This window comes from Oppia nitens, unplaced genomic scaffold (genome assembly GCF_028296485.1).
Source record: "Oppia nitens isolate AA-2021 unplaced genomic scaffold, nextdenovo-longstitch-racon4-pilon3 scaffold5_pilon_pilon_pilon, whole genome shotgun sequence".
NCBI classification, from domain to species: domain Eukaryota; kingdom Metazoa; phylum Arthropoda; class Arachnida; order Sarcoptiformes; family Oppiidae; genus Oppia; species Oppia nitens.
Genome location: NW_026533243.1, coordinates 5247367 through 5262716, shown reverse-complemented (window position 1 = coordinate 5262716; position 15350 = coordinate 5247367). Strand labels below are relative to the sequence as shown.

General features: G+C 25.1%; 3 protein-coding genes across 3 annotated transcripts; 2 read left to right on the top strand and 1 right to left on the bottom strand.

The window, feature by feature from the left end:
* Nucleotides 1–133: 133 nt before the first annotated feature.
* LOC128961936 (beta-mannosidase-like) lies at nucleotides 134–3451 on the bottom strand. The gene is made up of 9 exons (XM_054308262.1): nucleotides 3313–3451; nucleotides 3096–3245; nucleotides 2775–3026; nucleotides 2614–2693; nucleotides 1740–2538; nucleotides 1248–1676; nucleotides 864–1177; nucleotides 578–808; nucleotides 134–509 (listed from the first exon to the last, which is right to left on the bottom strand). The coding sequence occupies exons 1-9, from the start codon at nucleotides 3410–3412 to the stop codon at nucleotides 192–194; spliced, it is 2673 nt and encodes an 890-aa protein (XP_054164237.1). The 5' UTR covers nucleotides 3413–3451; the 3' UTR covers nucleotides 134–191.
* A 2588-nt stretch (nucleotides 3452–6039) lies between these two features.
* On the top strand, nucleotides 6040–7430 carry LOC128960956 (venom peptide isomerase heavy chain-like). The gene is made up of 4 exons (XM_054307135.1): nucleotides 6040–6503; nucleotides 6562–6700; nucleotides 6766–7183; nucleotides 7254–7430. Exons 1-4 carry the CDS (start codon nucleotides 6071–6073, stop codon nucleotides 7407–7409), a joined length of 1146 nt encoding a protein of 381 aa, XP_054163110.1. The 5' UTR covers nucleotides 6040–6070; the 3' UTR covers nucleotides 7410–7430.
* A 286-nt stretch (nucleotides 7431–7716) lies between these two features.
* On the top strand, nucleotides 7717–10016 carry LOC128961842 (traB domain-containing protein-like). Its single transcript, XM_054308135.1, has 8 exons — nucleotides 7717–7785; nucleotides 7877–8099; nucleotides 8422–8771; nucleotides 8840–8980; nucleotides 9065–9175; nucleotides 9252–9434; nucleotides 9493–9728; nucleotides 9803–10016. The coding sequence occupies exons 2-8, from the start codon at nucleotides 7943–7945 to the stop codon at nucleotides 9975–9977; spliced, it is 1353 nt and encodes a 450-aa protein (XP_054164110.1). The 5' UTR covers nucleotides 7717–7785; nucleotides 7877–7942; the 3' UTR covers nucleotides 9978–10016.
* Nucleotides 10017–15350: the final 5334 nt, after the last annotated feature.

Sequence of the window (15350 nt, the reverse complement as noted above, 5' to 3'; positions counted from 1 at the left end):
TTAAAATTTTACATTAAAATGATTAAAGTTTGATTGATATTTTTATTGAGTTATTTTTTACATTAATTGAATTAAATTTTGTTGAAAATATTGTAGTAAAATTGATGTTTTACTTATAATTAATAATTATTAATTATATATGAAAATTATACTGTAATTATTTTATTGAAATGAATATTTTTTCATAACATTTACAACACATCAGTCACTGTTTTAAATAGCAGATTATCTTTGATTTGTTTTTCGGTAACATTAGATTTGGTCTCAAATGTGATTGTCTTCATTCCGTCAAATATGAAAAATCCGTTTTCAATGAAATTTCCTTTTATTCCAGATTTTAATTTAAAATCCAATCCAACAAATGGTGCGATCGCTTCACTGGAAAGAGTTATGTCAAACACTTGTTGTTTATCATCTAAATGTGATTTTCTCTTCACTGAAACCAACTTTATGTTTGGTTTAACTAATTTCGAGTTTTTTGGTTCATTTAATAGCATAAAACTCGATGTCTTTTTAAATGTAAATTATTAATATATTAACCCAATTTTTTTAAATTGATTATTTTAAAATAAAATACCTGAAAGTGAGGAATATCTACTTTGACAACACATTCACTTCGGTCGGCACAACCAGATTTGGTCAACAAATCAGGAATTGAATGCGAAAATAGTACTTCAGCTGAGAAGCCTTGATTGCTTTGACATTTGGCAATGAGCTCCTGAACCGGTTTATTTGATGACCACTTATAAACTTTAAGAGATAAATCAAAAACTTCTTTCCCTCCATAATCGTCTCGAATTAATGAAATCTATTAATAATTGATACTTTAATTAATAATTAAATTCCAAAGAAATAGATTATACTTTAAGTGTTTGATTATTGTCTTCATAAACGCTGACAATATTATTCTTGAGGAAATCGATGGCATAAGACTGTAATATTTTCCATTTGCCGCCGAACTCGATGGAAGCCCAGGTCGGTGCCGGCCATATGTCGTTGATCTGCCAGTAAAGAGCACCCATTGTATTACCCTTACCAGTCTTTTCATCGATTTGACGGTTTCGCCGATAAAACTCTGTCTCAATTTTCATAGCCATTGCTTGAATTACTTGTGATAAGTATACCAAATCATTAAATCGCTCAATACCTCCATGTGATGGATGATTAAAATAATAACCTAAAATAAAATATATTTTTAAAAATTTATAAAAAACTTTTTTTAAAAAAATCTAATAAACTTTTAATACCAATTTCTTTTTCAATAGATTTAGTGCCTCCCGGATGATGCTCTCTGTGCTCCATAGCATCACTGATTGGAAACGTTAAGTCGGTTTCATTGAGTACAGTCAAGAATGTCTCGATTGATGAATAGGAAATATATCCATATTCTGAGGCAAATTTACCACTTGGATAGATCTTCCAATCCCAAAGAGGTCGGTCATAATTATAGTAATGTGTGTCACCATAACGTTCATCACTTGAATGTTTTGAAATCCAGTCTTCTTTAATCTCTTCGTCACCATTGGAAGGACTCGAACCAACAAAAGTTCGAGTCGTGTCTTCTTCAAGAATTATTTTGCGGATGTGATTGATATTGAGTTCAATGTAATCTTTTTTATGGCGTTCAAAGTCCTCTTTCTTTCCTAATCTAACCATAACTTCATTTTCATTATTTCCTAATAATGGTATATACAGTAAATTAATAAATTGTTTTTGAAAAATACAATCAAACTAAATACCGGCCCAAATGGCAATGGATGGGTGATGTTGTAGACGTCTTACTTGTGTCAGTACTTCTTGATCTACTGTTTCTAAGAATTGGGGATACGATGGATATAATGAACAGGCGAACATGTAGTCCTGCCATATCATAATTCCCAATTCATCGGCCAATTGGTAGAGATAATCGGACTCATAGACACCTCCACCCCATACCCTCATCATATTCATGTTGGCTTTATGTGCCGATTCCATGAGTTCACGTAAATATTCTGGTGTAATATCCTCTTGAAGATTGTTGGCCGGAATCCAATTGGTTCCCTTAGCATAAAAGGGTATACCGTTTACTTGGAAATAAAAAGTAAGTCCAATAGGTTTAACCGGTTTTTGTATGACTTCAATGGTTCGAAAACCAATTCTTTTGCTTTGTTCTGACATTTCTTTGGAATCATCAAAACCGAGAGAAACTTTAAGATTATATAATTTTTGAGTATTATTTGCCACTCCATTGGGAAACCAAGCAATGATTGTCATATCTTTAATAGGGATCGTAAACTCTACTTTAACTGTGCCATCACTTGCCGGCGTAAGACTGTGTTTTTGGTCAGTGATTAGCAAGTGATCATCCAATGACACCGATATTTTAGTGTCAATTTTTTTACGAGAGTCCGACTCTATAAATGCTTTTAATGAAAGAGTCCATTGAGTGCCACTTGTTTTGTCGGGTGTCGTCACAACTGTAATATCTCTAATGATTGCCTTATCATTAGCTTCAATACCAATGGATTTCCAAATACCAACCGTTGGAAATGCCGGTCCCTAATAAAACAATTTAAGTATTAATAAAAAAAAGATGACAAATATGTAAAAAATAATAATAAGACAAATACCGACCCAATCCCAGCTATAAGATGACGGCATTTTGCGGATGAAATGATTGTGACACTCGCCGTGATATTCCTTTGCGAAACATTCTTTTATAACAATTATAAAAATTAGTTTTTATATATTATATATACTTAACACAGCTTATGGAGATAAATACTGCTACAAACCTCCTACTATTTCATAATGATATGTATCAAAATGCCATTTAGATATACGACTTGAATAATGTAGGGCCGACTCAAACTCCACACGTATGGTATTAGTGCCCACTTTAAGGACGTCCTTAACATCAAACTTATATCTGACAAATTGATTGACACTTTGTCCAACTTTTTTATTATTGATATATATGTTGCTAACAGTGTCCAGGCCATGGGCTACTAAATTAACCACTTGTTTACTTAATAATTTTGAGTCAACTGTTTAATTGAATATTAAAATTAGTTAAATATATATTTATATATTAATTTACAAATATTTAGGCAAACCATCAAATGATCGCTCATAAGTCCAGTTATCTCTTGCAACCCATCTATAGTTGATATCATTATAACCTACAAGAAGTCCTTCCTTGAGATGACCATTATTTCTTAAATCAGAATATATAGAACCGGGAACTCTTGCTTTTGTTGTAATAGCTTTAAAATATAAAATAATATTTAATTAAACTTCATTATTAAAATTATTAATAAATAAATAAATAACATTTATTTTGATTAATTGCTGTCCACTGGTTTCCATCTAATGGCAAATAATCAGCAAATATATAGTTAATCAAATAAAATAGTATAAATTTGCCTAACATTATAAATATTGTATATTAAATAAACTTTTAAAACTAATAATGTTTAAATTATAACTAATGTACCTACTTTTATACACTAATTTATAAAAAATTATCACTATATATATGTGAAATTAACAGTCGTTTAGTTATTATTGTAAAATTAAATCCTTAAGATTATTTTTTATAAAATAGATAAATATTAATAAGAATAAGGTTAGTAACAATTAAAATATAAAAATAAATTTCCATTTAAGATAAATTTATTTATCAATGCTTTATACGTAAATGTATAATATTAGTATTACCGTAAGAAAATATTTTTAAGTAATTATTAGACACTTATGTTTTATCAAATTGAAGTGATATATTAAATCAAATATTTTATTTGTAGTTAATTTTATATTTTCCAATCTTATTTAGCAATGATAAGGTTTAGGTAATGATGCCGATCTCATTAAAATAAAACAAAACTTTTGGCTAAAATTTAAAGTTTAATAATAACAATTTAACTAAAATTAGTCAATTAGTCAATAGAAATTAGTTAAAAATTTTGTAATAATGTTTATTTTATATAAGCTATACATTAGCAGTTTAATGTATTTTTAACTAATTTTATAATAATTACAATAATTCATGTACAGATAAATTAATAGATTCATGTATTAATAAGATAATTGTAAAAAATTTATGCATTCAAAGTTCATTGTATTTAAATTTTATTTTTATTCAAATATTTTATTAAATTTTGTTGAAAATGTGTTTACTATATATTTTTAATAAATAAATAAAATTACCATAAAATATATGCCCGGAATAATATTATTAAATAAATACTTTGTATAAATTAAATTTACATTTAATACTAATGAGTTTGTATCTAATGAAACATTGAAATGAATTCATTAATAATATATTTGTCTTTATGTTTATTTGTAGTCAATTGTCAAACCAATGAAACTATTGATACAATTGATAATAATATTATAACTGAAACAACTAGTTCTTCAAGTAATTTTACATTTAATTAAAATTTCAAGAATTTATAAATATTTAAATTAATTGATCACAAAATTTAGGTGAAAGTCAATCTCCTCCTCCGACAGGACAATATGGTTCAGTAGATGTGCGAAAAATAATTGGCAAACATAACGATAAAGGAGGTGGAGGTGCTGTTAGCTCATGTCTATGTGCCGGTACATTAGGTAATCTAGTAAACGCATTGGTTGTTTTAGTGGTCACCGTATTGGCTCAGTTATTGAATGCAGTGGTCACTATAGTCCAATGTCTATTAACTTTGGACGGACTTAACTCAGTGCTCGGAAATGTATTCACAAATGCATTGCCCGGAGTTATTGGAGTCCTTAATAATTTGTTGGCTGTTATTGGCCAAGTATTAGCACCTTTGACTGGATAATCAATTTTTTATTTTTATATATTTATCAATTTTTAGGACACTTATTTTAAAGGTATATTATATACTCTAATTTATAAATAGATTTATTTATCAGTATTAATAAGTTCTATTAAATTTATATATATATTATAATGTTAGTATAGATTTATAAAAAAATTATTAAAAAATATTTAACAGTTTAATACTTTATATTAAAACATATTTATTAAAATATATTATTTAATTAATACAACATACATAAAAATATTAATGTATTTTTTGTTAATTTGTGTAATTTAAAAGATAATGCAAAATAAATTTAATGGCAACAAATGCAATGAATCGTTTTAACAGTTGAAATAAATTATTATATTATTTTAAAAAATAGAGAATATTGGCCCCAAAAAACTGTTAAACACTTTTAAGTAGCATATGATTAAAATTATTAATTAGGGTATAAAAAGACAAAGCAAAAAATTTTAAATTACAATATATTTTGTTTTTCAATTTTTTTACAACAAAATTAAAAGTTAACAAAAAAAAATGAAATTATTTTTTTATCTGGCAATTGGTGTTTCAATTTTGCAAACCATTTATTGTGAAGAAAACAACAACCAATCTTTAGGTAAATGAAGTTTTTTGTGTAGTTTCGTCTAAAATGTTATTATTTTTAGTCTTATTTAATCAAAAGTTTTTATACCCGAAGAAATCGATAACAGAAATAATGGTGACATTCGTATCGATGGCGGAGAAAATGTAATTAATTCAATATTATATGTTTTGTTGTCTTCTTTGGCTCAACTGCTCAATACAGTGGTCACAATAGTCCAGTGCCTTATGAGTCTCAAAGGCCTTAACTCTCTATTGGGAACCTTATTATCGCAAGTACCCGGGTTATTGTCGGTTATTAATAACTTCATCAATGTTACCGGTGCTGTATTGGGCAAGTTATTATCGAAAGGTCAGGGTCATCAGGGATAGACATTATGAATATATGTAACATTTTCTATAACATTAATAAAATATGTTAATAAAAATTTAACTTATGCTTACTTTATTATTAATTATTATTAGTTAATAATAATATTTTACATTAAATTTTTAATTGTTTAAATTGGTTAAATATTAATTAGCCTAGTATAATTAGATTATAAAAATGAAATGTTATTTAGAAATTCGCACATATAATATAAATTATATTGAAATGTATTTTGAATTATAGCAAACTTATATTAATTAAAAATATGATAAAATGGTGATTTTATGTCAATTAATTAGCAAATATGTCACGAATACTATATATTTGTATAAAAATAGTTTTGTCTTCAATTGTCTTTAATTCTGTCATAAGATGTGACCATTGGATCCATTCCACACATTCTGTTAGTTGTTATGAACGATGTTTTGGTGTTCAACGCTGTATCGAGTTATGTATGCGAAGATTTGGATCATCTATTAGATCCAACAGACATACAGTGAATGAAAACAAATATATGGATGAAGAGTATGATAATACCTTTGAGAAGCCACAGATCAGGTCTTATTCAGAACTGAGCGAAAGTATTGACACTAATCAAAGCGAATCTGTAATAAAAACCTTCAATGACAACATGTATGACTCGCCATCACATTGTGGTCTCAGATATAAGACACAAGTTGGTGGTCTGAATGTGAATTCACAATTAGATTCATCACATTTGGGAAGAATTGTCGGAGGTTTGATCACATTATGGTTTTCCTAATTATTATTTATAATTATATCAATATATGACAGGAGAAGATGCAGAACCAAACGAGTATCCATGGCTTGTAAGTCTTCAAATTATTAAATATGGCACAAATGGCAGACATTTTTGTGGGGCCGCTATTATCAACAGATATTATATACTTACGGCCGCACATTGTACTGAAAGGTAGATTTGATATTAATTTAGTCTTAAATATAACAAAATTTAATTCAATATTAATGACATAATAGCTTAGTTGGTAAAGAAAGTCGAGTTATAATAAAAGCCGGTATTAATCGATGGGAAGAAACGGGTCAAGTGTTATATCCCGAGAAGTTTGTTGTTCACAGGGGTTGGGATAAACAAAAACAAGTCAACGACTTATCAATTATTTTATTGAAAACTCCTGTTATCTTTACGACCAATAGTTTGGGAAAATATATTGTTAATGCTATTTGTTTACCGAAGGACAGCCACGATCCCAATGGTTGGGCGGAATTGGCCGGTTGGGGTCAAATCGGTAGTACAGAGCCCAGTGCTGATTGGCTTCAAAAAATATCACTTCCTATTTGGAATCGCGAAAAGTGTCGATACAATTACCGCTCATATATGTATATCCAACCAACACATATCTGTGCCGGTGGTATGGGTGGTCAAGACTCATGTATGGTATGTACTGTTATTATAGTTATGTAGTAATACATTATTTGTTTAATTAGACTAATATAATAATTTTTAGGGTGATTCCGGTGGACCATTAATCCAGACCGTGGGTATCCGTACTTATATAATAGGTGTCGTCTCCTTTGGTATTCCCTGTGCTGTCAAAGGTCTGCCCGGAGTTTATACACATTTAGTTTATTTTATGGATTGGATTTACAAACAAATGCAATAATTGTGTGATTTTGTCAACTATTAAATTATTTTTACTAAATTTAATAATTTCTATTAAATTCAATAAATTTTATTAATACAAAAATGGTGTTTAATTTAATATTTTTTTAAATAAATATACTACTGTATAGCCATTTATTTGTAAATTATTAATTAATTAATAAGTTGATTTGTTTTACAGGTGTGTAAATATGATATTCAATAACTATGAATATTAATAATAAATTAAATCAAATTTTAACATTTATTACAACAAAAGTTACATTCAATAGATGTCAGACTTAAAAGTATAAAACATTTGATTAAAGCATTGAATGACGCGTTCAATGAGTTATTAAATACAGTATTAAAGCAAACAAAACATAACTAACCGTTACGTAAGTGTTGACTGATTTCTCAGTCATAACACTATTAACTAAATAATTGTTTAATTACTTAATCATATGATTTGTATGTCAACTGATCCAGTCATCACTTTTATCAACCAATTGATCGCATCATTTGATAATTGTTGACAAAACAAACATTTAAGTGATGTCTTCTCATAATACGGAAACCAATGGACAGTTAGTGACGGGAAGTGACAAAAATATTGATACTTTGGTCACCGCTGAGGACGACTTAAGCGGTGATAATATTGTAGTCAATGGTGTCCATCACTTGTTAACCGATGATGACAAGCAAAGTAAAGGTTTGTGCCATTAGTCTACTGTCCACATCTGTGGCCGTTATTATTACCATTTGAAGTCATCGACTATTATATTAATTAACTTTGATTTAGACTTTAAAAATAATTTATTGTAATTAACAGCAAATAATTGGTATTTATTTTATTAATATATAATATAATAAAAAAACAATTGCATTGAATTTAATTAAAATAATTATTAAATATTAATAATTTATTTTAAAACTAATTTATTAGTTGAGCTAATATATGATGTCATAATTGATTTTATGTTTTATTAAATATACAATTCATCAAAATTTTATATTTTTTAATGAAATAATAGACAAACACAATGAGGAAGAATCGGTGACAAACAGTGACAACTCTGATACTGACAGTGACAACAATAGAAAATTAAAGAGAGAAGAGGTTTATGAAGAAGTAAGCGATGAAGAAGATGTGATCAGTACTTCCAATGATGAAGATATGGAGTCCAGTGTTAGTATTAACGACACACATATTCAAACAAACAATTTGTCCAACTTTTATGAGTTAAATGATGGACAAGACTTGGATCTGTCGACACAACCATTTCCAGACACAGTCACAGTATTGGAAGGACCTAACGGTGCAAAAGTATATTTGGTGGGAACGGCACACTTCAGCGAAAAGAGCCAACAAGACGTCAGCCATGTATTGATTTACTCAAAATATTAGATGAATTATATGACTAAAAATTGTTGATTTAATTGAATTTACAGACAATTAGAAGAACTAAACCCAATATCATTGTTCTCGAGCTCTGCGAAAGTCGTTTAAGTATCTTATCGTTTGATGAAAAGTCAATTCTTGAAGAATCAAAAACAATGGGAATCGCAAAAATTCGTCGAAATATACAAGAAGTTAATATTAAGAATTTAATGCATTTATTTTTTTAAAAAAGTTTTATAATTATTATGACTTTACTTACGGTATTATTGAAATAGTATGGCTTAGTTCAGGGTGTTATGTATGTACTTTTACTTAGTCTATCAGCCCATTTGACTAAACAGTTAGGAATGGCTCCGGGAGGAGAGTTTAGACGCGCGTTTAATGAGGTAAATGTTTTTTTACAATAATTCTTGTGATGTTAATATATTGAAACAAATTGTTTTTTCAATTTATATTTTTAAGGCCAGTCGAGTTCCCGGTTGTGTCGTTCATTTGGGTGACCGACCCGTTCACATAACATTACGTCGTGCCATATCATCGCTGACCGTTTGGCAGAAACTAAAGTTAGCGTTTGGTATCATTTTTAATAATGAATCGATCAGTAAGGAAGAGGTCGAAAAATGTAAACAAAAAGATCTTTTAGAGGTATATGTTCTCAATTTTTAAATATTTTTAAAAAATTACTTAATATTTTTATTTTTAGGAAATGTTGGCTGAAATGACGGGAGAGTTTCCCGCATTGAGCAATGTTTTTGTTAATGAGAGGGACACCTATTTAGCATATTCTTTATGGTTAGCCGCTTCTCCAATACCCGATATGTCTCTACCTTCAGGGTCTAGACCGGCCACTGTAGTTGGTGTTGTTGGTATTGGACACGTACCAGGAATTGTCAAACAATGGGGAAAAGTTACCGATAAAGAAATCCCGCCACTTTTAAAGTAATTTTAATTAATTTACTTTTATGAATTAATGAATTAAATTATTTATAAAAATTAATTTCATTATATATTAGACTTCCAGAGACATCACTGACAACAAAAATAGTGAAAAAATCAATTAAATACACATTTATCGGTTTAGCCGTTTGGGGCTGTTATCGACTTTTGGCTCCAACTTCATTAAACATTGCTTTATCTGATGTTTCAAAACAAACAATTATTTGGATTCAAAAATCAATAAAAAAATAATGATTTAATATATAATTTATAAGTAAATAGGTTTTATTATCAATTTTGAATAATGATTCGCTTTTGATAATGATTTTTTATAATTTATAAACTAATGTAACAATAAATATATTTTTATGTTTACACAAATGTTGATAAATAAACAATGTTTGGAAGAAAACCTAATTTTATTTTATTGTTTAAAGTTGTCTTAATTAACATTAAATTTTTAGAATTACAGCACGTATTTTAAAAGATAATATTTCATTTAATCTTACATTTAATACATTTTATATTTGTATACATTTAATAAAATTGTATTATATTTTTGACATTGCTGATTAATAAACTAAACAATGATAAATTTGTATTAAATATTTCAATCAAGTTTATAATTTTAGTCTTATTGTATATTTTTTATTACTTTACCTATACCTATTATAAGTTAACCTAGATAATGTTTTTTATTTAATTAGATATATATTTATGATGAAATGTAGTTTTTGATATATTATACATATTATATTAGATTTTTAAAAAATTATTAAAGTGTTTCAAATTTTTGTTTAATAGTAAGCTATGTAATTGACGGGTAATCATAATTTTAATAAAAGGATTTATCACTTAGTGTTAACTGAATCTCTCTTTCAAAGTTAAGTAATTAAATTAATAGATAATTTTTAATATTTAAAAAAAATATACTTTAGTTTTTATCGTTTATACAATAGATAAAATTGTAAACTTATTTTTTTTATTATACTGTATATACAAAATATAAAATAATGAAAGAGATATCATTAAACAAAACTGTGGTTAAGTGATAATTGTCACCAAATTCAATGTTTTTTTTGTAGACAATTACACCATTTTGTGTGAGAGTAAATCATTTGTTTGAAATAAAAAGTAATCAATGAGTTCAATGAAATCGATGACATTTTTTTGTTAGAAATTTCTTAAGTCAACAGATGTTTTCATCATTAAAAGTTATGTCATTTTTTTAAATATTTCAAACAATAAGTTGAAACTTTTGTTCAAAAGTTATAATTTAATTAAAGTTATAGTTAATTAGTTCAATGAATTTGTATTATTATTATTATTTTAGAAAAATAAAACACAAAAACAACATTTTTTGTCAATATCTTTATCTCATTTATATTGATAAAGAACTAGAACTTGACTTATATTTTTAAAATGTTTTTATAAGTTTTAAAAAGAAATACTAGATTATGTTTAAAAAAATATTACAAATATTTTTATTTTATTATAAAATAAATAATTTTTTGAAAATCTTTTAATATATAATACATGTTTATTAGTGAATATTTTTTGTTGAATTGATTTTTGTTAACAAAATAAATGCCTTAAGTCTCTAAAACGTAACAATTCATGCATTTAAATATTTAACAAAAATCAGGTAAATATTTCACGAACTTGACAACAAAATTATAATTTTATGCAAAATTATGATAATTATATGTAAAAAAATATTACAAATAATTAACTAAATAATATAAAAATGTAAACATTTGATTGATTAATAGTTTAATAATATAAACTTCTTAAAATATAAGTAATTATTTATATAAATTTACAATAATTATTTTAAAATAGTTTATAAAAATCAATGATATCATATATCATTAAAATTAGTTTAGATAAAAAAATATATAAATGTTTGTTTATTAATATTTATATATAGAATAACTTTTAAAAATGTATATCTTTCAAAAATTAGTTTTATAAAGTAATTTTTATAAAAATAATAAAAATAACTTTATCTTAATAAAGTTTTAGATGTAGATATTTTATCAATTATCTATTAATAGTATTTATAATTTTAAAAGATTATTAATTTATTAAAATTATTTTAAGCAAAATTTGCAAAGCTTTTTACATAAATTATTATAATTAAAAGATATTTTTGAATATTTAATGGATGCTAAGCTATTTTATTAAAACCGGTAAATTAAGTAAAAAATTTTAGTTAAATTAAAACTCCATTAGGAACTTAAAATATCTTATTATTTACAAATAAGTATTGAAATATATAATTATAAAATACTATTACCGGTACTACAAATTAACAATTAATAGAATATAAAGTTGAATTTTAAATTAAAGTAAATACTATTAAAATAATGTAATAGTTGTATAATATAGTTTTATTTATGATTTTATTTTTTTTAACTATCAGCATGTTTTCTATTTTAGGTTATTATACAAAATATATTATTGCTAAATTTTAAGTAAAAAATAATTTTGTTATTTTAAAATTATATAAACATAAATTATTAAAAATTTATTTTTAATTAAAACTCCACTATTTATAATATAAGTTAAAAGATATTATATATATATATCGCATAATTAGTTTTTTTTTGTGAATAGATACAATGAGGATATCAATATTACATTAGACTTAATAAATTGACTATTTTTATATAAAATAAATAGCATTCCCAATGAACATAATTTTCTTATTTTTAATAATTAAATGGTATGAATAAAAAAAATCAAAAATATTTTTGTCAAAGTTTAGAGACGATTTAAATGAAATAATGAATGATATATATATATATATTCTATAATTATAAACACAATTATTTTATACTAGTTATGGAAAAAATAATCGATATTTAGATAAAATTGCAAAAATATAAGTAGTTTATTGATTGCATGTTTAACATGACTAACGAAGCGAAATCAAGTTTAAAAAAATAAATGGCTCCGGTATTAATACTTAATATGTATATAATATGCACATAATTATTAGTAAATTAGTATAAATGTAATGTATTGTTATACTATTTATTGACAAGGAATATACCCCAGTATTTAATATTAGTAATACAAGTCAGCCATTGGACCTCCAATAATACGACCGCCAACTATGCCATTACATATACACATAGATGAGTGAAATACCTTTAGGTGAACATTACCTTTAGATATATACACACTTTTCCCATAAAAATACTAATTCATGAAAAAACTTGAAACAATAATACCGTAAAATATATGTAAGAAAACTGTAAGATTTGGTTCACCCAAATTGATAGGTATTGTCAATAAGTGCCGAAATGAGACTATTGTTTGAACACACCTAAAGTCTACTATGGTATTGACTTACCTGTCTTAACAACAAAACATCATATCATGTTATATATTAATAATATATTTAATAATGAGACCAATAAGTGATTAGACAATCAATTGATGAACACTATGACATGGATTTTATTATTATATTTTAGAAATAATATGATATATAAAATTATTAATCCAATAAAATTGTTATTTAGTTTTGCTTTTACTCTGTCTTTATAACAATAAAATTCTCAGCAATTTTTTTCTATGAATTACATTATAGATTAAAAAAAGTTTTGTGTTTCTCTCATACTCTTTACTATTGTTGTCATCTCTCACGAGAAATCAGTTTTAATTCAATTATCATTTTTATACTCTTGTGATTGTAATATATGTTTGATACGAATTTAATGTTTATTAAGTAAATATCAAATAAGATTATTTATAATGTTTGAGTATATTAGAAAAAATTAGTCTAATTTTTTTAAAACAAATTTATTAAAGTTTTATTTCATTGAAACAAATTCTAATTCACTGTTTCTATAAAAATAATTTGCAATTCATCACTAATTATGTGAATTATGTTTTAGTTTGTTGTTTAGTAAAATAGCTATTTTTGAAACACTATTCGAATGTTTAAATTTTTTAATGTGAAATATATTGTATTAATACAATAAAATGTTTACTTTTTATTACTCAACAATATTTGATATAAACTTATAAGAAAAGTGTAAATAATAATATTATGTAATAAATTTTAAATTTTATATTAATAAAAATATTGTGAATAAAAATAAACTAAGTTTCAACAATAAAGTGAACTTTCTTTGATTTTCTAATGTGTATAATAATAGACAAATTTAATTTCAACAGTTATGTATGATATTAGTAAATACAATGTAAGTAAAATTTTATTCAATATGAAAACTTTTTAAAAAATAAAAATATTTAGTTAATTAATACAAATTTTTATTAACATTATATATATTTACTAGTTTACATTATGTTTATTAATTTATAATGTAATCAATTTTTTAATCAGTAAGATTTATATAAGTATTTTATTAATAATTGACATTGTTAATATATTTATATAGGTATATTATTAAATATTTTAAATATTAATTTATTTTATTATTATTATTACCAGTACTAACTCATAATTCTATTTTTAAAATTGTTTAGAGTTTTAAAGTATATTAAAGTAATTATTAATTTAAAAACTATAAATGTTTTCCTTGCAATTGTTGTATAGTATGTGAAAACATAGTGATCCGTAAAAATGTATTTTTTGATTATATATATTATATAAATTGTATAACTATACTATCCGCTAATAACTAAACTATCTTAAGTTTTAAAAAAGCAATCATAAATAGTTTTGTATGAGAATTTTATTTAGAAAACATATAATATTTAAAAACAATAAAATTTATATGATTTTTATGACTAATAAATATTACTTTTATTGATTTTTTTAATTAATACTTTAAAAAATTAAAAAATTTTATTTCCCGTTTAGACTTTTGACTATAAATGGCTTTCAATATCATCATTTATTTTGTTAATTATTATATGCCATGGAAAACATAATGCATACGATAATAAAATTAACTTATTTAATGTCATTAATGGTATATCTAATCATACAAACAATATAATCGCATCTAACGAGACACCTGTCTCTGACATTAACCATAAAATATCATTTTCTCGACCATCAAATGTTTTACGACAATTATGGTCAACAGCATTGACCACCGATACTAATAATGTCAGTAATAATACTTTACAAGACATTACGTTAAGGAATCTATTGATGAGACCAACTAAATGGTCGTCACATATCGTGCCATCTATTCCTTTAGGTTTTCAGTTGTCCAACGATGCCATAAAACTATCACCAAAATTATTAAATGGTTTGTAATATTCTGAAATTAGACTCATTTTTTTATTATATACTATTGATATTATAATTTTAGAGACAAAAACAACAACAAAGGGTGATATCACTGTAATAAACGGATTAATGGGTTCATCCGTATCATATCCACCACGAAATTATCAAATATTGGACAGAAAAACTGAAAACACAAATAAAAATCAATTGGTTTTACCAAAACCTACTTATGCAGCATATTCTGCATTCACTGATATTGACGACACATTATCTACTTTAGAATCGGCCGCACCTATAGTTACCGTTCCTATTAATGCTACCGATATTCCGATGTTTAATATTACACACCCACTAAAAATTGTAATTAATTATTAATATAATGTTTATTTAAATTATTATCTTTAAAT